The 24,898-nt window shown below is 43.5% G+C and overlaps 1 protein-coding gene across 3 annotated transcripts in view; it reads right to left on the reverse strand.

Moving 5' to 3' along the window:
* Positions 1-1,416: 1,416 nt before the first annotated feature.
* The window catches only part of tgfr2 (TGF receptor-2 precursor), a 30,777-nt gene continuing 7,295 nt past the window's right edge, over positions 1,417-24,898 (reverse strand). The window contains 7 exon segments of one of the 3 annotated variants that reach the window (NM_001281369.1): positions 1,422-2,356; positions 2,358-2,578; positions 2,940-3,064; positions 19,602-19,743; positions 20,372-21,144; positions 23,111-23,301; positions 24,011-24,161. In NM_001281369.1, the coding sequence (NP_001268298.1) occupies positions 2,317-2,356; positions 2,358-2,578; positions 2,940-3,064; positions 19,602-19,743; positions 20,372-21,144; positions 23,111-23,301; positions 24,011-24,161 (1,643 nt within the window). In that variant the 3' untranslated portion in view covers positions 1,422-2,316. 3 annotated transcript variants of the gene reach the window in all.

Raw genomic sequence — 24,898 nt, forward strand, 5'->3', positions numbered from 1 at the left:
CAGATTCCAATTTGTAATGTCTGTAGTTCAGCCCACACTGTGACAGTGCCAGGGGTGCTATATAACATTCACAGAAACACACCCAATAAACAGAGGGTCTAGGAATATAAATGTTCTTCGGAGGCCGTCCAACTGCATTCCCACTGAGCACAGACGTCAATTCAACGTCTATTCCACATTGGTTCAATGTTTTGTCATTGAAATGACGTGGATACAACGTTGATTCAACCAGTGTGTGTCCAGTCAGTTCATTTCACAGCTCTATACATTTTTCAGTAGGCCTTTTACTCAGCCTGTATGTAAATGTATTTTGGAGGGAGAATTTAGCCTGGCCTCCATTTATATAGCTTAAATATAATAGGACTGCACTTCAAAGCTACGAGTTCTCACTTGCCAATTTCTAATTGATAGCTTGAGAGTAGAGGCTTCTAACCTTGAATTTAGCAAGGCGGCGGCTGTGAACACACCCCGCCCTCCGCCTCTTCGTTGGTGCTATAGCAGATAATTCACGTGCATTCCCCAATTAGAGATGATTTGTAGGGGAGTCCGGGCAGTGAGCTCCTTGTTGGCGGTTCTTGTCTTGGCAGGGGAGCTTGTTTTCAACCGCAATGCTAGGGGACGCGGGGAACAGCAGACATACGTTAGGTTAAACCAGGGCAGTTGCTGCGGAGGCCCGGGCAGAGACATACCTGCACTGTCTGACGGAGTCTATTGGCTGGGAATGGGATCAAAGGTCAAAGGTCTGTCAGCGCTAGGAAGGTTTCAGTGCTCTAAACCTGCTCTAACCTAACAAACAGCTCCCAAACACCAAGGAGTCATGGATAAGGAACTGTCTGTCACACATTCACAGTGTGGTTCTACAGAGGTGCAGACATGCAATTTTATATTCAGTGAAAGGCAATGTAGTTTAAACAGGCAGGGGATAAATCATGAATTGGAGGTCACCTGTTTTTCATGTTTACTGCTGTTGAAATGAGCTTTGGCAATATTCAAGTACCAGCATACAGCCTCCAAAAACATGTCCTGATATGACCTAAAGGTTGAGCCAAATTAAGAGAGCCTTGTGTTACAGTCTGGTAGACCAGTGACAGCATTGGAAACTCTGACGAGAGGAAATAGAACTCCACTTCAGAGTGGCAGTGAAATGAACTAACATGTTACTGTAATGCGGTTTGACTGAATATTCTGTCCGGCAGTAGTACACACATTGGAGTAGTCCACACACTGTGAGCCTTCAACACTGTGGGTAGAGATCAAGCTGAAGACACGATATCCCTTTGGCTAAAAGAGAATGGACGTGCCCTGCCTGAGGTTATTCAATCAAACCGCAGACCTAAAGTTAGGTCGAGGTGAATAACAAGACAGCAAGAAAAAGAGAAACATTTAATCCTACGCCAAGAAAATGAAAAGACGCCATCTTTAAAAGAGTAGAATACTGAAAATCTTTAATGAAGGCTTTTAATATTATACATAGACAGGGTTTAGAGATCTTTAATTGAGAAAGGATCAAGTTCCCTTCCTTGTCATTATATTTAAATGTCTTGTATCAGTTACTGCTGGGCAGTACTTCCAGTTCAGTCCTTTTGTTATGATAGCTTGATTCCCTTTATCATTCTCCGTTGATTAAATACACTTTATTTTATAGCTCCGGGTTCCTCTGAGTAAAATATCTCTATTCCCCTTTTTCTCATCTAGGGCTTGAATTCAGTCTTTCGTTTACAGTTCATAGTCCTTGGGATATGATATCAGCATTTCCCCCTGGGCTTATTGGCCTGGAATCCATTTCTATTTCGTAGCTCGGCCCTTTTTATCATTTCCCTGAAATGAAACTTTCACCGTGTTTTTTTTTTTATATTGCGCGATCCTCCAGTCCCTTTTGTCATCCAATGCCACCTTTAAAAATGTCAAAAACACCCAGTCCGAAAACTGGCTAAGATGTTATTAGTGTTACCAGTATTGACTGCTCTCTCACTTTTCCACATTGGCAACCCTCTTTCCTATAACTGCACTGTATTATCATCACGAATATACAGTAACGGAATATACACAGTTTGGTATGCATAGCTATTAATAAAGTGCAAACAGCATTTAGTTACGAGAGCTGTATATTTTCCCCAGTCCAGTCATGGCTTTGATCAGTCTTTGGAGCAGCTGCTGTAAATCTTTAAAAACACGATCACTTCCTTTCTGATTGGTCGGTTCCGTTTTGTTACCTTTTACATGCATGACCCACCACATCCAATCTGTTTGCTCCTCGGAGTCACAAGCAGGACAAATACACAGAGCACATACACAGACTCTCCACTTGAATCTCTCTCAGCTGCTTGGTTGCTTGTAGTTATCAGCCTCCCCAGCAGGGGGCATTGTAGTTTCTGAGGCATACTTCCTACTTCTCAATCTCTTCAATCTCCGTCACAGACACATCCTGGGGGATCTTCTCCTCGGAATTGCTGCGTCCAGACAGCTTGTCTGGGTGCTCCATGTCGTTGAAGCGTTCGGCCACACACTGAGCAGTCAGCCTGGCCTCGGGGTCGTGGTCCCAGCACTCGTCTATGGTGCCGCACACCACCTGGATGCCCTGAGGGAGGCGCAGTGGAGCACAGAGACACACAGTCAGCAGTAGTAGACAGAAACTGGAGTAGGTAGAGAGAGAGAGAAGTTGGCCCTAATCACAGATCTAAGATCAGATTATACTATGAAAAAAATTGCTGAACCTGTATCCGTGATTGGAGCAACTTCGACTTTATCCTCGTTATAGTTTAAAAAAAAAAAGAAGAAGAAGAATGCGCAAGTAAATTATGCAATAATTATTCTGCGCTTGTGTGCATCATGCACCTGCAGTATGTGCGTGTGTGTGTTTGTGTGTTTGCGTATTTAGTCCTATGTGTGCGTAAGGATGCGTCAGTGAGTGCATAATGAAAGCAGGCCTTGTTACTTACTGGGTGATTGATCCAGCTGTTGGGGATCTCTGGCCTCCCTCTGTCTCTGAGAACGCTGTCCTTCATACTCTCCACACACGGGTGCTCCCTCACCTTACCGAAGGGCGGCTCGTAGTCCTTCACCTCTGTGCACAAACACACACAGATATGTACAATTAAGACAGGAGCCAGAGAGATACAGATGTCAAAATATGCATATGATACAGTTTAATGGAGGTAGGTTCAGAAACATACACACACACACAGAGCCATGTATTGTTTTGTTTATATTCAAATGTAGCTCTACCCTCACTATATGATTTTCCATGAAAGTCGACAATAAGGTTTGTATACGCAAACAGAAACAGAGAGACACAGACGTCCAAAAGGTACATATGTCATAGGTTTATAGGATGAGGGGCCAGGGAAAACTGTGGGAGGAAAAACAGTCAATATTATTGCATTTGGGCTCGTTGAGAATGTGCTTGAAACAACTTACCAACTCAGCGTCGGCTTAGTGTCAGCTATCTTATAACGCGGCATCCAAGATACTCGTCAAGCCCTATGCCGGTATACAGTTTACTCGGGGAAATTATTTAAGAGTTGGTTTGGGATGATGCAGAGAACTATTTATCTTTAGATAGATCTGATCTGTCCATTGGGTAGAGCAACAAATCAAACTCAAGAGTGCTATGAAGAGTGGATAAAGAGTGCTATGAAGAGTGGCTCTTGTATAAAAAAAATTGTTTCAGAAAGTCCAAAAGGGGTAATTAAAGTAGCTTGACGGAAACTGTGTGAGAACCTCGAGCACTGAAACGGAACTAAAAGTCATTTTCCAGGGAGATTTCCGACGATAAAAAAAATGGTACGCGAGTAAGTCAATTATCCTCAATAGCGCCATATCGCAAAAACATTCCTGTACAATGACATGGAACAGGCGTGAGACAGAGCCAACTGAAAACAACACGGTTATTCAGGGGCCAATAGGCACTGTGGTATTAAGAAATATTTCCACAATGAATACCTGTACTGTAACTATTGTTTCACTTTTGCATTAGTTTAGTAATGCCTTCGTGAATAGAATGAAGACATGGAAATACAGTAGTATATGGATCCTAATGAAAACCTTTCCCATCGCTTAACACAATCCCACAATCAATCAAACCAATGATGAGTTGACCTGTTAAGAAACTGAAAGGCCCAGTGCAGACAAAAACGTGATTTTCCTGTGTTTTATATATATTTACACACTATGAGGTTGGAATAATACTGTGAAATTGTGAAAATTATGATATTGCCCTTTTAGTGTAAGAGCTGTTTGGAAAGACCTCCTGAAATGTCTGCCTGTTTTGGTCGGACAGAGCTCAGGCCAGCTACTTTTGTTTCTTTTTGACCATTTTAATTGAAAACAATCACAGTAACGTACTTAATTATTAACCAGAAATGATTTGATATTGAGATAAAAATTGCTGCATTGGCCCTTTAAAGCTGATGAGCCGTTTCCCTGTACAGTTCTGTAATAGTGTTCAATTCTGAGTGAATTCTGTCTGACAGCTGAGAAACGGGCGGTCCCTGCCCAGAAGAGAGGCCTCGCAGGAAGTCCAGATGCACACAGACAGGAATTGGACGCTAGGTCACGGCTTGGGCCAACAGCTGACTCCACAGGCATGAGCATCCTGTTTTGACAAGAAGACTTCCCTCGTTTCAGTGTTTAAGAAAAATACACCCATCCATCCACCCGCCCGCCCATCTGTCATTATTTAAGCGAGTAAAGGAATAACGTTAGAGGTTCTGGGTACTGTAACGAGTGCACGAGGTGGGAGCCAATTTCTAAAACAATTGTGCAATTTTGTTTATCGTCTTAATGCTAAAACAGTAGCTCCCAAAATATGCCATATGAATCACTAAGTCCACACCCTTTATTTATCTGGGTAGCCGGAGAGTAGAGCATTTCAGAAGTCTAATGCTTTTGTCACATCTAGATTAGACTACCGCAATGCTCTATTTTCCGGCTATCCGGATAAAGCAACTAAATACACTTCAGTTAGTGCTAAATACGGCTGCTGGAATCTTGACTAGAACCCAAAAAGTTGATTATATTACTCTCTACACTGGCTTCCTGTTAAGGCTAGGGCTGATTTCAAGGTTTTACTGCTAACCTACAAAGCATTGCATGGACTTGCTCCTACCTATCTCTCCGATTTGGTCCTGCCCCTACATACCTACACGTATGCTACGGTCACAAGACGCAGGCCCTAGAATTTCTAAACAAACAGTGGGAGGCAGGGCTTTCTCCTATAGAGGTCAATTTTTATGGAATGGTCTGCCTATCCATGTGAGAGACAAAGACTCGGTCTCGACCTTTAAGTCTTTACTGAAGACGCATCTCTTCAGTAGGTCCTATGATTGAGTGTAATCTGGCCCAGGGGTGCGAAGGTGAATGGCAATGCACTGGAGTGACTACTGTCTCTGCCTGGCCAGCTCCCCTCTCTCCACTGGGATACTCTGCCTCTGACCATATTATCGGGGCTGAGTCACTGGCTTACTAGTGCTCTTCCATGCCATCCCTAGAAGGGGTGCGACACGTCGTGCCAGGTTTTTTTCCCTCTATACTCGGCTTGAGTGGGTTGAGTCACTGACGTGATCTTCTTGTTCGGTTTTGCGTACCCTCAGGCTTGTGCGGTGGAGGAGATCTTTGTGGGCTATACTCAGCTTTGACTAAGGGTAGTAAGTTTGTGGTCCCTCGAGTGGTGTGGGGGCTGCTTTGGCAAAGTGGGCGGGGTTATATCCTGCCTGGTTGGTCCCGTCGGACAGGGCCCCCCCTTGTCTCAGCCTCCAGTATCGATGCTGCAATAGTCTATGTGCTGCGGGGCTAGGGTCAGTCTGTCCTATCTGGTGAAATTCTCCTGTCTTATCTGGTGTAATTCTCCTGTCTTATCTGGTGCCCTGTGTGACCTTAAGTATGCTCCTTCTAATTCTCCCTATTGACATGAATGTGGTGTCATATAAAAGAAGAGGTTGTGCTCTTTAAAAGTACGTTAACTTGTCATTGTCACGTGTTCTTTGTTTTTGAGCTATGTCTGTTTGTTTGAAATGTGTGAGAAAATGAGTTTTACCTCGAAAATTCTCAGAAACTACAGCAGCATTCTAGAATTCTATTGGGGTCTAAAGGGTTAAAGCATATCCCTTTCCTATTGACTCACTTACCTGTATTAGAACTGTTAATAACACCTTTAATGATAACTGACATGTTGTCTGTATCGCTCACTGTGAGTTGTCACAGGACGTGAGAAAAGTCTGAAATAGTCTCAACAAGTGAATCAAGAAAATGTCTCAACATTCCCGCTCTGGTGTTTCCCACTGACTTCCTCTTGCTGGTTTGTAATGTTAATACAGTACATTTTTGGCAGCTCAGACATGTTTCCATAGGTTTAGACTCATGGCCAGACTGTTGTGTCTTTATTGGATCTCATCACCACACTGCCTCTCTCTCCCTCATGCTATTAACCATCAGGTCTCAGTCTGGTTTCCTGGTTCAGAGCCTGACCTGTTTAAGTTACTGTGCAGCCCCAGTCATATGTTTGTTATTATGGCTCATTCTAGAGACTTCTGTTCAAACTGTACCCTGTGGTTGAGCAAGCATGCCACCACCTGAGTATATCTGAACCGCCTGAGTATATCTGAACCACCTGAGTATATCTGAACCACCTGAGTATATCTGAACCACCGGAGTATATCTGAACCACCTGAGTATATCTGAACCACCTGAGTATGTCTGAACCACCTGAGTATATCTAAATAACCTGAGTATATCTGAATAACCTGAGTATATCTGAACCATCTGAGTATATCTGGACCACCTGAGTATATCTGAACCACCTGAGTATATCTGAACCACGTGAGTATATCTGAATAACCTGAGTATATGTGAACCACCTGAGTATATCTGAATAACCTGAGTATATCTGAACCATCTGAGTATATCTGGACCACCTGAGTATATCTGAACCACCTGAGTATATCTGGACCACCTGAGTATATCTGGACCACCTGAGTATATCTGAACCACCTGAGTATATCTGGACCACCTGAGTATATCTGAACCACCTGAGTATATCTGAATAACCTGAGTATATGTGAACCACCTGAGTATATCTGAATAACCTGAGTATATCTGAACCACATGAGTATATCTGAACCACCGGAGCATATCTGAATAACCTGAGTATATCTGAACCACCTAAGTATATCTGAACCACCTGAGTATATCTGAACCACCTGAGTATATCTGAATAACCTGAGTATATCTGAACCATCTGAGTATATCTGAACAACTTAAGTATATCTGAACCACCTGAGTATATCTGAATAACCTGAGTATATTTGAACCACCTAAGTATATCTGAACCACCTGAGTATATCTGAACCACCTGAGTATATCTGAACCACTTGAGTATATCTGAATAACCTGAGTATATCTGAACCACCTTATTACAGTGCCTTGCAAAAGTATTCATCCCCCTTGGCGTTTTTCCTATTTTGTTGCATTAGAACCTGTAACTTAAATATATTTTTATTTGGATTTCATGTAATGGACATACAAAAATAGTCCAAATTGGTGAAGTGAAATTTTAAAAATGACTTGTTTCAAAAAATAAAAAATAATAAACGGAAAAGCGGGGCATGCATATGTATTCACCCCCTTTGCTATGAAGCCCCTAAATAAGATCTGGTGCAACCAATTACCTTCAGAAGTCACATAATTAGTTAAATAAAGTCCACCTGTATGCAATCTAAGTGTCACATGATCTGTCACAAGATCTCATTATATATACACCTGTTCTGAAAGGCCCCAGAGTCTGCAACACCACTAAGCAAGAGGCACCACCAAGCAGGCGGCACCATGAAGACCAAGGAGCTCTCCAAACAGGTCAGGGACAAAGTTGTGGAGAAGTACAGATCAGGGTTGGGTTATAAAAAAATATACACAATTTTGAACATCCCACGGAGCACCATTAAATCCATTTAAAGAATATGGCACCACAACAAACATGCCAAGAGAGGGCCGCCCACCAAAACTCACAGACTAGGCAAGGAGGGCGTTAAATCAGACAGGCAAGAAAGACACCAAAGATAACCTTGAAGGAGCTGCAAAGCTCCACCGCGGAGATTGGAGTATCTGTCCATAGGACCACTTTAAGCCGTACACTCCAAAGTGCTGGGCTTTATGGAAGAGTGGCCATTAAAAATACATTGCTTAAGAAAGAAATAACCAAACACATTTGGTGTTCGCCAAAAGGCATGTGGGAGACTCCATAACATATGGAAGAAGGTACTCTGGTCAGATGAGACTAAAATTAAGCTTTTTGGCCATCAAGGAAAACGATATGTCTGGCACAAACCCAACACCTCTCATCACCCCGAGAACACCATACAATGAAGCATGGTGGTGGCAGCATCATGCTGTGGGGATGTTTTTCATCGTCAGGGACTGGGAAACTGGTGGGAATGATGGATAACGCTAAATACAGGGAAATTCTTGAGGGAAACCTGTTTCAGTCGTCAAGAGATTTGAGACTGGGACGGAGGTTCACCTTTCAGCAGGACAATTACCCTAAGCATACTGCTAAAGTAACACTCGAGTGGTTTAAGGGGAAACATTTTAAATGTCTTAAAAGGCCCGACCTCAATCCAATTGAGAATCTGTAGTATGACTTAAAGATTGCTGTACACCAGCGGAACCCATCTGAATTTAAGGCGCTGGAGCAGTTTTGCCTTGATGAATTGGCAAAAATCCCAGTGGCTAGATGAGCCAAGCTTATAGAGACATACCATAAGAGACAGCTGTAATTGCTGCAAAAGGTGGCTCTCTCTTGATTTTGGGGGGGTGAATAGTTATGTACGCTCAAGTTTTCTGTTTTTTTGTGTCTTATTTCTTGTTAGTTTCACAATAAAAAATATTTAGCTTTTTCAAAGTGGTAGGCATGTTGTTTAAATCAAATGATACAACCCCCCCCCCCCCCCCCAAAAAAATTTTTTAATTCCAGGTTGTAAGGCAACAAAATCGGACAAATGCCAAGGGGGTGAATACTTTCACAAGCCACTGTATATCTGAACCAACTGAGTGTATCTGAACCACCTGAGTGTATCTGAACCACCGGAGTGTATCTGAACCACCTGAGTGTATCTGAACCACTGGAGTGTATCTGAACCACCTGAGTGTATCTGAACCACCGGAGTGTATCTGAACCACCTGAGTGTATCTGAACCACCTGAGTGTATCTGAACCACCGGAGTGTATCTGAACCACCGGAGTGTATCTGAACCACCGGAGTGTATCTGAACCACCTGAGTGTATCTGAACCACCTGAGTGTATCTGAACCACCGGAGTGTATCTGAACCACCGGAGTGTATCTGAACCACCTGAGTGTATCTGAACCAGAACATGCCAGTTCACATCAAAGTTGAACTAAGATAAAGAAAAAGGGAAGAGAGAATGACCAATGTAAACCCACAGACATACAGTACCCCTCAGGCACATAGGAATGTGGTATTCATCATACAGTACTTTGTTGTGGTTAATTTCTTGTGCACTATCTGGTAGATATTAGGATTTCCGTCATCTTAAATAATTCAAGAAAACAGATCCTCATAGGGCTAACAAAAGTCTGCTTCCCAATCTGAAGCCAACACAGCAGCAGGAATCGGTTTGAGATGCTGTAGTCTCAATAAGAGTCACAGTTTGACAATCCAGTTTGACACTCTCTCCCTCCCTCTTGGAGAACGATAATCTATTCTATTATACTCCTCTCCTCTGATGGTTTTGATTAAGATGAAAGCCTGTGGCGATGGCTCTGACACTTGTTTTCTGTTCCTCACAGGTTGTTAAAGCCCTGGGTGACAGACAGAAAACCAGCCAGCAAGCCAGACAGACAGAAAGACATACCCTTACGGGTAAAAAAAAAAAAAACATGAATTTCACATGAACACGTGAAGTGTTCCAAAAACACGTTTTCATGTGATCACATGCTCTTACATGTATGTGAAGTTAAGGTGATAACATGTGACAACATTTAAAGTAAGATGTGATAACACAAAACGACACGCGAAAAGTGTTCCAAAAACACGTTTTTACATGAGTTCACAGTTGAAATTTCATGTGAAATCATGTGGTTTTTCTGTAAGGGTAAGGACAGACCGAAAAGACAGACAGACAGTTTGCCAGACAGCTAGCCAGGCAGACAGACACGTGGGGCCCATTCAGGCTTGAGGTGAGGCCATGACATCTGGATAGCAGCCGCCCTCCTCTACTCTACTCTACTCTACTCTAACCCTGTCTTCTCCCTCAGGGGAGTGAAGGCATTTCTCCTATAGTGGGATGGTCAACACCACCGTTCCTCCCTGACCCCGCCTGGGAACACCCTCCTGTCTTTCCTGCTCCTAATTCCAGCCCTGCAAATTATATGGGAGAGACATTTCGGGAAAAGAGACGGCCCCAGGACGCTGTCTTTATTACTTTCTTTCAGAGTTTCTCTTTTTACTTGTCCTTACTTTTACTTTAGAGGATAAAGAGTGCATTGTGTTGGCTGCTGCTGCCTCCTTGGAGGCTGCGACTGGCCCTGTTGACAGACAGGCACGTTCGTACCGCGTGACAGACAGCGTGACAGATCCCAGATTATACAAAAGGCCCCGAAACTGTGACAAAGTGGCTGACTGACTGCCTGTGTTATGTGGCAGTCTGCCAGGCAAGGCAGTGAGACGACAGGAACTGTTGTGACATCTGTCTGGCGGTGGCGGCTGAGGCAGGGAAGCCAACGCGACAGACAGGGAAGCCAACGCGGCTTCACCTCCCAACTCATTATAATGATGCACTGAGATGTGTCAGTCTGACTGTGTGTGGGGAAGAGGGAAGTGTGTGTGTTTTCTCAGTTGAGAGGAGTTGCATGCCATCGGGTGTGTGTGTGTGTTCTCAGGTGAGCAGAGTTTTATGCCATCAAGATTGACTCACCGAGCTGGGATGATAGCATGGGAAGCTTTTATTGAACGGATGACAAGTGGCACAAAAATGAATGTGCTGTGGTTATGCGAGTGCCACTTTCGCTGACATAGATAGAAGATTTGATAAGATAGTCATTCTAACTCTGCAAACATTTAGCCCCCAAGGGAATATCCAAACAAACGGTCAGTGCGGCACAGGAACGCTTTTACACAAGATAAGGCAGCTTGCTGTATCAAAGTGGGAGACTAGCTAAATGCATGGTGGATGTATGTAATGTAATCATGCGGTGGGGGGGGGGGTTATTTATTACTGTAGAGTATATGCTTCAGCACAAGAGACTGCTGAGAGAGAGAGAGAGAGAGAGAGAGAGAGAGAGAGAGAGAGAGAGAGGAAGGGAGAGAGAGAGAGAGACTCTGTGCCCTAGATAAAGGAGGCCTGAGGACATAGTGACCGACCTGGGTCTGTAAAGAATGTCTACTGCCTTGAAGCTGAAACGAGAGAGAGGTTTTTGGACACAATAACGACTGAATAGCTGAATGTTTGGAGAGAGATAAGTGAATGAATGAATGAGTTCATGAATGGATGAGCGAGTGAACAAATGAATGAACGAACATAAAAATATAACCACTCATGCGGTTTCTGAGTTGTCCTACTCAGTGGAATGCCTTGCTCTGTAGGACCAATGTAACCATAAGCCACTACGCATTTTTGCCAATCATGGGCCTAGATTCCCTTAAAACTCATCATCATCACCACAAATATGCTTTCTACTCCAGCAAGACACCAGCTAGGCTAAGCACATCCTCATGTAAACAAGACCAATATTGCCCCTCCATGGAACTGAATATAGTACTTTCAATATGTGTGTGTGTGTGTGCATTGCTCATTCCATGCAAAACAGGAAATTAACTATTTTCATTTCAGAGGTGTACCCACAGGGCACACATATTCTTCACCCCCTGCCAATGGAGGAAAAGGTGAAAGGGTCTAACAGGCCGGACCATTCCGCAATGTTGTCCTTTAGAGGGCTTTGGGGCAGCGCTACTGCTCTGACGGTGTTCAAGGGACCACTAGGGACCAAAGGGAAAACAGGAAATGGCCACGCTGGAAGCAGGCGAGCACCAACACTAACATTTGATCGATCAACGTTCTGACACAATGATCAAACAGGATCACCGGCAAGACCAAGTAGACCACAGAGACACAGAGTGGATTGAAAATATGAAATATGGCCATGTGGCTTGCCGTAGGATGCCCATTGGATAGTCACCCAATTATATTAATTTCTCATATCCTGTCCGGGTTGTTCAGAGAGATGGCAAACAGGAAGAAGGGTCATTAGATAAGGGAAGGCTGTTGTTCATTTATGAACTACCTGAGGATGAATTGTGTTTTTGACACAATTTGTTTTCTCTGAAATGGTTCCCACACCACATTTGTTTTATTATCCTTATTTTACCAGGTAAGTTGACTGAGAACACATTCTCATTTACAGCAATGACCTGGGGAATAGTTACAGGGGAAAGGAGGGGGGATGAATGAGCCAATTGGAAGCTGGGGATGATTAGGTGGCCATGATGGTATGAGGGCCAGGTTACAATAGGTGCAATGGTATTTTTAGTGACCACAGAGAATCAGGACACCCGTTTAACGTCCCATTCGAAAGACAGCACCCTACACAGGGCAATGTTCCCAATAACTGCCCTTGGGGAATTGGGATATTCTTTTGTTCTATGTACTCCCCACCCGTTTTGGTAAAAAGCTAAGGGATGGGACTGGAGAAATGTAACGACTCCTAAATTCGTAGAAAGACCTATGGATGCAAGGACTGACCACTTTTTAGGCTATATAGTGTTTGTTTACATTAACTTGTTTACAAACATTGGAGTAAAACAAGTTTATAAATTTGGCTTGTTGAACTACGCTCATGAGACATAAGTCATATTCTTCAAGAATCAATGGGTAAAATGGATGTAGCGATTGCCGATTGCCCCTTTAAGCAGTCATGAGTAGTGCTGTGGACATCATGACATTTTGTCAGCCGGTGATTGTCAAGCAAATAACTGCTGGTCTCAAGGTCATTTACCATTAATTAACATAAACAAATGTAGCATCTCCTGGCTTCCACGCACAGCCTACAAGCCACTGATGCAGACCTTTGGAACATCTACATTTTAAAAAGTCTTAATAAATCCATGAAATATAGCCTACACCATCACAATGAATCCCTTATTTATTTTAGACTAGTCTGAAGAAATATGATATGAAGAAAATGTAGTCTATTATAGAAGAACAGAATAGCATATTCTGAGTTGTCCTTATGTTAGGCCCTGATCTGGCTATACCATATGGCTGTGGGCTATACTAGTTAATCATTTAGCAGGCAAGATTTGCTTAGAATTCCATGGCATTGGCCTCCCGAGTGGTGCAGCGGTCTAAGGCACTGCTTGAGGCGTCACTACAGACCCGGGTTTGATCCCGGGCTGTGTCACAACCGGCCGTGACCGTGAGTCCCATAGGGCGGCTCACAATTGGCCCACAGTCGTCTGTGTTAGTGGAGGGGGCCGAGGGGGCTTTACTTGGCTCAGTGCGTTCTAGCGACTCCTTGTGGCGGGCCGGGTGCCTGCAGGATGATTACGTTGTCAGTTGAACAGTGCTTCCTCCGACACATTGGTGCGGCTGGCTTCCGGGTTAAGGAGCGCGGTTTGGCGGGTCATGTTTCGGAGGAGACATGACTCAACCTTCACCTCTCCCAAGCCCGTTGGGGAGTTGCAGCAATGAGTCAACATTGAAAAAGGGGTACAAGAATATAAATACAAATCTGTGCCATTATTTTATAGTATGAAGAATACAATTTCTCCAAACTATTTGAGGGCGGCTATTCTGTGTTGAGCAGATAACAAAGAAACAGGTAGTTCTACATGCTTCATTTAGAGTTATTTATGTCACTTTAGTTGTACACGGCCGTAGGCTATAAGTGCAACTGTTCCATTAGCAGGAAAACACCATTCTAAAAAGTGAGTGCAAATGCAATTATGCATGTAATGATTTTATTATAAAGGTGCATATTTATGGTGAATTTTTTTCCCCCCAAACGTAATACTCACCAGTTAGGCTCTAAACCCGTTGTAAAGCAGATGAATGTGTTTAATTTTAAGAAGTTATCAAAACATATAGGCCGATGGACTAGGCTACATGAGGTGTGTGACTCTGCTGTTGGATCTGACAATTCATCTTGATGGTTGTACAGTTGTCTCAAATAAAACTTTGAAGGACCTCGGCATTACTCTGGACCCTGATCTCTCTTTTGACGAACATACCAAGAACATTTTAAGGACAGCTTTTCCATCTTTGTAACATTGCAAAAATCGCAAACTTTTTTTTACAAAAATGATGCAGAAAGCTAATCCATGTTTTTGTCACTTCTAGATTAGACTACTGCAATGCTCTACTCTTCAGGATAAAACACTAAATAAACTTCAGTTAGTGCTAAATGCTGCTGCTAGAATCTTGACTAGAACCCACAAAATGTGATTATATTAATCCAGTGCTAGCCTCTCAACCCTGGCTTCCTGTTGAGGCTTGGGCTGATTTCAAGGTAGCATTGCTTTTAAATTGTTTAACTTGGGTCAAACGTTTCAGGAAGCCTCCCACAAGCTTCCCACAATAAGTTGGGGGAATTTTGGCCCATTCCTCCAGAGCTGGTTCATCCTTGGGAGCAATTTCCAAATGCCTGAAGGTACCACGTTCATTTGTACAAACAATAGTATGCTCACGCTTTTTCAGTTATGCCCACAAATTTTCTATGGGATTGAGGTCAGGGTTTTGTGACGGCCACTCCAATACCTTGACTTTGTTGTCCTTAAGCCATTTTGCCACAACTTTGGAAGTATGCTTGGGGTCATTGTCCATTTGGAAGACCCATTTGCGACCAAGCTTTAAATTTCTGACTGATGTCTTGAGATGTTGCTTCAATATATCCACATAATTTTCCTACCTCATGATGCCATCTATTTTGTGAAGTGCACCAGTCCCTCCTGCAGCAAAGCACCCCCACAACATGATGCTGCCACCCCCATGCTTCACGGTTGGGATGGTGTCCTTTGGCTTGCAAGCATCCCCCTTTTTCCTCCAAACATAACGATGGTCATTATGGCCAAACAGTTCTATTTGTGTTTCATCAGACCAGAGGACTTTTCTCCAAAAAGTAAGATCTTTGTCCCCATGTGCAGTTGCAAACCATAGTCTGGCTTTTTTATGGCGGTTTTTGAGCAGTGGCTTCTTCCTTGCTGAGCGGCCTTTCAGGTTATGTCAATATAGGACTTGTTTTACTGTGGATATAGATACTTTTGTACCAGTTTCCACCAGCATCTTCACAAGGTCCTGTGCTGTTGTTCTGGGATTGATTTGCACTTTTCGCCCCAAAGTACGTTCATCTCTAGGAGACAGAATGCGTCTCCTTCCTGAGCGGTATGACAGCTGCGTGGTCCCATGGTGTTTATACTTGTGTACTATTGTTTGTACAGATGATCGTGGTACCTTCAGGCATTTGGAAATTGCTCCCAAGGATGAACCAGGTCTACAGGTCTACAGTTTTTTTTCTTAGGTCTTGGCTGATTTCTTTTGATTGTCCCATGATGTCAAGCAAAGAGGCACTGAGTTTGAAGGTAGGCCTTGAAATACATCCACAGGCACACCTCCAATTGACTCAAATGATATCAATTAGCCTATCAGAAGCTTCTAAAGCCTTGACATAATTTTCTGGAATTTTCCAATCTGTTTAACTTCTTATGGCTGGGGGCAGTATTGAGTAGCTTGGATGGATAAGGTGCCCAGAGTAAACTGCCTGCTTCTCAGGCCCAGTTGCTAATATATGCAACTTATTAGTATTAGATTTGGATAGGAAACACTCTGAAGTTTCTAAACCTGTTTGAATGATGTCTGTGAGTATAACAGAACTCATATGGCAGGCAAAAACCTGACAAAAAAATCCAACCAGGAAGTGGGAAACCTGAGGTTTGTAGTTTTTCAAGTCATTGCCTGTCGAATATACACTGTCTATGGGGTCATATTGCACTTCCAAAGGCTTCCACTAGATGTCAACAGTCTTTAGAACGTTGTTTGAGGCTTCTAGTGTGAAGGAGGGGGGAATGAGAGCTGATTGAGTCAGGGATCTGGCAGAGTGCCATGAGCTGATCACACGCGCTCACGTGAGAGCGACCTGCATTCCATTGCATTTCTACAGACAAAGGAATTCTCCGGTTTGAAACATTATTGAAGATTTATGATAACAACATCCTAAAGATTGATTCTGTACTTCGTTTGACATGTTTCTACGAACTGTAACATGACTTTTCGTCTGAACTTTCGTCTGGACTTGCTCGCACCTCGTGAGTTTGGATTGTGCACTAAACGCGCAAACAAAAAGGAGGTATTTGGACATAAATGATGGACTTTATTGAACAAATCAAACATTTATTGTGGAACTGGGATTCCTGGGAGTGCATTCTGATGAAGATCATCAAAGGTAAGTGAATATTTATAATGCTATTTCTGACCTCTGTTGACTCCATAACATGGCGGATATCTGTATGGCTTGTTTTGGTCTCTGAGCGCTGTACTCAGATTATTGCATGGTGTGCTTTTTCCGTAAAGCTTTTTTGAAATCTGACACAGCGGTTGCATTAAGGAGAAGTTTATCTAAAGTTCCATGCATAACACTTGTATTTTCATCAACATTTATGATGAGTATTTCTGTAAATTGATGTGGCTCTCTGCAAAATCACCGGATGTTTTGGAAGCAAAACATTACTGAACGTAACGCGCCAATGTAAACTGAGATTTTTGAATATAAATATGAACTTTATCGAACAAAACATACATGTATTGTGTAACATGAAGTCCTATGAGTGTCATCTGATGAAGAACATCAAAGGTTAGCGATTAATTTTATCTCAATTTCTGCTTTTTGTGACTCCTCTCTTTGGCTGGAAAAATGTCTGTGTTTTTCTGTGACTCGGTGCAGACCTAACATAATGTGCTTTCGTCGTAAATCCTTTTTGAAATAGGACACTGTGGTGGGATTAACAACAAGTGTATCTTTAAAATGGTGTAAAATACTTGTATGTTTGAGGAATTTTAATTATGAGATTTCTGTTGTTTTGAATTTGGCGCCCTGCACTTTCACTGGCTGTTGTCATATCGATCCCGTTAGCAGGATCTAAGCCATAAGAAGTTTTAAAGGCACAGTCAACTTAGTGTATGTAAACTTCTGACACACTGGAATTGTGATAGGGTGAATTGTGAAATAATCTGTCTGTAAACAATTGTTGGAAAACTTACTTGTGTCATGCACAAAGTAGATGTCCTAACCGACTTGCCAAAACTAGAGTTTGTTAACAAGAAATTTGTGGAGTGGTTGAAAAATGAGTTTTAATGACTGCAAACCTAAGTGTATGTAAACTTCCAACTTCAACTGTATCTCTCCGATTTGTTCCTGCCGTACATACCTACACGTATGCTACGATCACAAGACACAGGCCTCTTTATTTTCCCTATAATTTCTAAGCAAACAGCTGGAGGCAGGGCTTTCTCCTATAGAGCTCAATTTTTATGGAATGGTCTGCCTGTCCATGTGAGAGACGCAGAAGTCTTTACTGAAGACTCATCTCTTCAGTAGGTCCTAGTGTAGTCTGGTCCAGGGGTACGAAGGTGAAAGGAAAGGCCCTGGAGTGACAAACCACCTTGCGTTCTCTGCCTGGCCAGCTCCCCTCTCTCCACTGGGATTCACTGCCTCTGACCCTATTACAGGGGCTGAGTCACTGGCTTACTAGTGCTCTTCCATGCTGTCCCTAGGAGGGGTGTGACACTTGAGTGGGTTGAGTCACTGACGTGATCATCATGTCCGGTTTTGCACCCCCTCGGGCTCGTGCAGTGGGGGAGATATTAGTGGGCTATACTCATCCTTGTCTCAGGGTAGTAAGTTGGTGGTCTGTTGATATCCCTCGAGTGGTGTGGGAACTGTGATTTGGCAAAGTGGGTGGGCTTATATCCTGCCGGATTGGCCCGGTCCGGGGGTATCGTTGGACGGGGCCCTATTCTCCCGACCCCCCCTGTCTCAGCCTCCAGTATCTATGCTGCAATAGTCTATGTGCCTAAGGGCTAGGGTCAGTCTGTTATATCTAGTGTAATTCCCCTGTCTTATCTGGTTTCCTGTGTGACCTTAATTATGCTCCCTATAATTCTTTCTCTCTCTCTTCCTCTCTCACTCCCTCCCAGAGGACCTGAGCCCTAGGATCATGGCTCCTGGGTGTCCCCGGGTCCACCTGGCCGTGCTGCTGCTCAAGTTTCAACTGTTCATAATGCGGCTACGGAACACTGACCTGTTCACAGGATGTGCTACCTTGTCCCGGACCTGTTGTTTTCGGCTCTCTCTCTACCACACCTGCTGTCTTGACCTCTGAATGCTCGGCTATGAAAAGCTAACTGACATTTACTCCTGAGGTGCTGACCTGTTGCACCCTCTAGAACCACTATGATTATTATTTAACCCTGCTGGTAATCTATCAACGTTTGAACATCTTGAAGAACAATCTGGAATTAATGGCCATGTAGAGGACTGGCCACCCCTCAGAGCCTAGAGCTTTCTTCCTAGGTTCCTGCCTTTCTAGAGAGTTTTTCCTAGCCAGAGGAAAAACATCTACATCTGCATTGGGTTTCTGTATATGACTTCTACTGATTTTGATTTGAAAAAGTTGCAAAACAAAGGCATGCGCTGTTCCTTGCCTTAAGCTGGACATCATTCACAAGGGATAATATATCATCCACAAGTGACAGGCTAATATTGTGACCCATCAGACTATTCTTGATTTAATCTTGTCTTTACATATACTAAACGATATATGAGGGAAATTGATTTAGAATGGACCATTATCATGTACTTCTCTATCATGCACCTACAGTATATTTAAATAGTGAATGGAGGACACTATTCCCACAGTTTATTTTCATGCCAGCCAGGTAGGCTGCACTCCTGTTGTAAAGAGAAGCAATGTGCTTCATATTAGGAAAGTTGAGAAAGAAATATAGTACGCCTAGCCTATTGAAAGTTGATGGGATCCTCCTCTTTTTAATGAAGGCCATCCCTCTGTTTCCTCACGCAATTGCATAGCCTATAGAAATGTTGCGCAACATGAGCTCATGGGACGTCATTAATTCGATTTTCGACTACATTTTCATTGGTGTCAGAGTGATTAGAGGGACAATAGAGTGCTGGGTACTTGGCAGTTAGCAAGTTTGGTCATTAGTAACCTACCATCGGCAGCATCAGAGCTTGGAGAAGCCTAATTACCGTGACAAAACGGTTATGTGGAATTTGACTGCCGCCCTGACTTGTGATTGCCGGTGTGGTGATAATACGGTCACCGTAACAGCCCTAGCCATGAATAACTTCAAATAAACAAACCTGTGATTATTTAACAGTGAACACCTGTATTTTTTACAAACATTTTGTCAAGGTCCTGAAGGACTTTCAGGAATGTGTGTCTACAATTGCGGGCACCTTTTACGGAGAAGTACACCTACTCTATATCACTTACACAAGGTCACAAATTAAAATCAATTGGCTACAGTTTAAAGCAGCTCAGTCACATGATTGGTCAGACGTCATGTGGTGTTACTTTACCTCCAATGGCATTGCACCTGGAGGTGATCTCCCACAGTACCAGGGCCATGGAGTAAACGTCTGTCTGCTTGAACGACTCAATGTTTTCCAGGTTGATTCTGGACTCCAGCACCTCAGGGGCCATGTACCTGGCAGTGCCCACCTGTAGGGTAAGACCAACAAGGACAAGATGTTAGCCTATTCAGTGGATCATTATCAAAACTGTTCTGTTCTATTCTATTATTTTCTATTCTACTCTGTTTTGTTCTGTTCTATTGTATTCTATTCTGTTATATTCTACTCTATTCTAATGCTATTTACAGTAGAATATGCATGATTGCTTCCAGAGGTAGTACTGTACAGTACCATGTACCACTACAATTCAACTGCAATTTTAACTGACAGCCTGGTTGGATACATGTCTTCCCTGTTTCTTTCCCCCACTGTATTATAAGACACTATGAAGAGACAATGGGTGCATTAGACACCAAAGGGGCACCCTCTAAAGAAGCTCACGATGACCCTGTCCTACTGCTGTACAACAGTCTAATGGTTCTATTAGAACTCCATCAGGCCTGCTTGCCTAGTTACTGTAATAAAACAAAAAGGCTGAGCAGCACTTGCTCTATGGATATTACTAATCTGTTGTCCAGGAGAGGAGCCCCCGTGAGTAAGTAAGCCAGTCTGAAATGGCACCCTATTCCCTATATAGTGCACTAATCATAGGCAATATGGTACCATTTTGGATGCACCGTGAGTTGAAAGGAGAGACAGGAGGGAAGAACCTGTACCTGTCCACTGTTGGCTAGCTCGTCCACGGACAGCGAGTTGTCCAGACGCAGACCCAGTCCGAAGTCACACAGGACACAGGTGAGGTCCCCCTTCACCAGGATGTTGGAGCTCTTGATGTCCCGGTGGACGATGGGCACCTTGTAGCGTCCACACAACGTGTGGTCACTATGTAGGTGGGCCACGCCCCTTGCCAGCGACCCGCCCAGCACCCACAGGTCGTCCCAGCTGATGACGTGGCGCGTCAGGTACTCCTGGAGGTTGCCCCGGGGGTGGTAGGCCGTGATCAGCCAATACTGTTTCTCCACCTTGTGGTCCTCTGCGGTCAGGAAGTGCAGGACGTTCTCGTGGCGCAGGTCGGCGTCCGAGAAGATGTCCTTCTCGTTCTTCCACGAGGCATATTCCTCGTCTGCAAAAATTTTGACGGCGACGGTCTCGAAGTGTTCGCCAGCCCCCGTGGCGCCCTGCTTCAGCTTGGCCTTGTAGACCTCGGCGAAGCGGCCCTTTCCCACCTGGGCGTCCAGCTCGATGGGGAGGAGCTCCGTGTTGTGGTTAAGGTTGTTGGCGTGCGTGGAGCTGCTGTCCGAGCCGTCGTCGTCCATCATGATGGCGTGGGCATCACTGAAGTCGAGCGGCGTCTTCTTGCGCTTGGCACCGGCGCGGCGCTGGTGGTAGATGCGGTACCAATAGAAGGATGTGATGACCAGCACCGCCAGAACCAGCAGAGGAACCAGGCTGACCAGGATCACCGACACCACCTGGGAGTCTAGGGAGTCTAGGGTGGAGAGGAAAGACGAGAGAAAAAGAGACAACAAGGTAGATGTTATAGATTAGTTATACAATACATTGCCTATTCAGTATAAATATTGTAGAATATACCTATTCTGTAACATACAGTAGGCCCACCCCCTAGTTAGGTATATTCTACAATACTTTTACAATTTCCACCTCTACAATTATTAGAAGTCTTCAGCCATCATAATCTACTCTAAAACCTGAGCATATTTTCACAATTACCTTTTCACTCACTATGAGTAGCTGGACTGGCCATGAAGGTGAAGATCAAAGAATTGTCTGTTTGTTTATTGAACTTAAGAGCCCACTGCATAAAAAACAATGACCACAAAGGACTATATGGGATACATGATGTGTGCAGTAGCCTATACTTTGACGTTTGACATTTCAGTTGCACTTGAACGTCATACTGTACATTACACTCCAACTCCTTTAGCACTAGGAAATCAATAGGAAGTAGCCAAGTAGCTATATCGTCTCAGAGCATCTTGCTACGCGCAACGTAGCCTGCCCCTTCCCAGCAAAGCAGAGGAACCTAACATTTCCATGAGGAATGTCAGTAAGCATCTCGAAGCTACGAAGCTGAAGTTAGCTTGCTGGTCTGTTAAACACACAAATAGGCTGAACCATGCCCCAGTCAACCACATATTGTGTTCCCTTTATAGACCTAGTCTATGTCTGATTCTTATACTTTTAAGGAGTGATGTCGGTGTCTGCTAGACAGAGTAATCTGGTGAACGTTTATGTTTATGCTATGTTTATGATCCTATTTCTGGGGATGGCAGAAGTCTCGTAAAAACATAATAAAACACAACATGTCAAGAGCAATTCCAGATCCCAGATCAGTTAGGATTTAAAGGGTCGTAAATGAGTCCTTAACACGTTGTCTGAACAGGCAGACTGTGACAAGTGCTGCTGGGGTTCTATAAATACAGACAGAGATATTAGGAACATGTTTGGCAGTGGAGGATTGTGTGTGTGTGTGCGCGCGTTTGTGTGTGCGCGTGCATTTGTGTGTGTTTGTATGTCTACGAATGTTTCTGTGCATACAGAACAGCAAGTACCCGTCAAGCCCTCACTCACTCGCTCCTTTTTGTTTCAGACAGGAAACCACATGTCTGAAATCTTCCAACGTGGCCTCAGCGGAGTTTGTTTTCTTTTTCGAAGAGCGAGAGAGAGGAGATCCGTCACAACAAACCTGTCCCTGTGCCGCAGCCATCTCTCAGTAGATACGGGCCCACAAAGGAAAGCTACCTAGTTACTAACCCCACTTAGGGCCAGGTTTGAGAATATCAATTGTATTAATACATGCACGAGCTGTTTTTCACCATTCATTGTTATGTGGTGAACATGAAGTTAGACCGTGTGCAGCAGAGCTATCCATCTTCCGCAGTGAGGGGAAATGTATTTCCATGACATCGATGTTCCCGGTGTGCGGGATGCTTTTAACTTTGGGCTCCGGAAAGTAAAGTCTGGAAAATGTATCTCTGTGTTATTACTGCTTGGATGCTGTAGTCAAAATACATTTGATTCCAAAATTGTAACGAAAGACTACAGCCAAAAGGCCTCGGCGATGCAAAACCTGTTTGCAATCTTGTATTTGGTGGGTGTACAACAGTACACACATGTCAGCACTCATGTGTGACACCTTACATGACAACCTAATAAGGAATTGCATAAGCGTTTATTACAACATATGGTAGAAGAACATGTGTGAGTTACGTCAAAAGTGCTGGTAAACTATATGATCAATTGTAATAGCTAGCCTACATAACACAATCAGCCATGACATAACAGGTGGCATAGCATCACATAGGGACTCACAGAAGGTGAAGAAGACACGTTTGTTGCACTCGTTTGACCAATCATAATGCCAACAAAAGGCATGACATAACAGGTGACATAGCACTGCACAACAGGTGACATAACCCTACATAGGGACTCACAGGGGGTGAAGAAGAGGTGGTCGTTGCACTCGTCCTCGGAGCAGGAGCAGATGAAGAACTGGGAGCCCATGTTATTCCTCTCCCTCATCTCACACTTGCTGTTGTTATAGTCCTCCAGCACCAGACCATGTAGCTTATGGGCTGGGTTGTGGCATATCGTGTCTATGGTGACGTTGTCGTCTTTCTTCCTCCTGGAAACAAGACAACAGGAGCAATTAGTTCCACTCCAATTCATTTTTATTAAACAGAGACTAAATTTAAGCTAGTGATAAATACAGTAATAACTGGGAAAATAACTTTTAAAAACTAACAAACCACAGTCTAAGCATTATGGTAATGATTTGATACAGGGGTCAGGTTAGGTTGTACAGAATGTATCCCCCAGTTACAAAATACCACCGTACACGTGCAGTGAATAATCCTGAAGGTGCAAAAATGGACCTACAAATGGGATACTCAGGTCTCCTGCTGGGTGGTGTGGAGCGTATGTCGTGAAAGCCTTTTTAAGAGGTGTTGCTGTGAACATGGCATTAGGAGTTCAGCTGACTTCAGCTCCGAATGCTATAAATGTAATGAGATAATGTGGCACTGCCTTCAGCTTCGAACAGGAGGCCAAATCTAGTTCTCCCCTTTTTTTTACATTCACAAGGCAAATTTCACACGATATTTGGTGGGGTTTGTTGGTGGGGCACTTTTGGGTTTAGCTACTTAAATAAACCTTGTTCACAGCAAATTTAGTTTTTAAATGACAAAGAAAGATGATTAATTTATGCTCTGTCACACATTAACATGCTCCTAGTGTGTCACTGTACCCACTACCCAGCATGCTCTCCTAAAGTCAAGTTTAAAGGTCATTCCAACTCCCAACGAGAGAGGATGAGGAGCGCTGTAGTCACTCACCAGATGCTGACACACACGTCCTCTGGATGGGGGCAGATGGATGTGATGCTACAGTCGGCCATACAGTTCCCTGTGCCCGTACAGCTGGTAGACTCAACGTCACAGAACTTACACAGAAGCTTCAGCTTCAGCATAGTCATTGATGAGGCCACTGAGGTGGAGACACAAAGAGATACGGGGAAAGACATTAGATTGAACGTTTATAAAGGTATATGGTTACGTACAGCAGTCAATAGTTTGTCCATTTAGGTTAGTCATGTGTCGTCAAATATGTTCAATCTTCACTGCAGCTCTTTACTTCCCTATTCCAAATGAATACAGGTCACTTTGACGGTCTAAAACACAAGATAAGACATTTGACCGGGATTCGAGGTAAACGCCGCAGATGTTGGCTCAAATGGAAATTACCTTTAAATGTTTTGGATTGAACCTCGGGCCATTGTTCGCTTTCATATACGGGCCTAAACTGTATTGACCCAACGAAGATGATAACTTTGCTCAACTTAGGAAACTGACATTTCCCTCCAATTACACAGACAAACAAAAGGCTGCAAACATCAGAAAGGCGAACTCTCTCATCTAATGTATTCAATATTAATATGAACCTTTCCTACACTGGAAGAGTATGGCCTGTTGAACATCAGTGAGTACAGTGAAACATTAACCTCACGTCTCAGTCCAGACTACGTGAAGGAATTTATCATTAGTGAGAGACTTGACAATTTCCCTTTGGAAAGAATGTGTGAAACAGACAAAAGGAATGTTCCCTTCGGTACTAGGTCTCTAAGTATAACTATTCCAAAAGACAGTTTTCAAAGCAAGTGATACATTTGTGTGCATGTGTTCTTCTCCAATTCATTCATTACAGTGTAACATGTACATCCATTT

This window comes from Oncorhynchus mykiss, chromosome 32 (genome assembly GCF_013265735.2).
Source record: "Oncorhynchus mykiss isolate Arlee chromosome 32, USDA_OmykA_1.1, whole genome shotgun sequence".
NCBI lineage: Eukaryota > Metazoa > Chordata > Actinopteri > Salmoniformes > Salmonidae > Oncorhynchus > Oncorhynchus mykiss.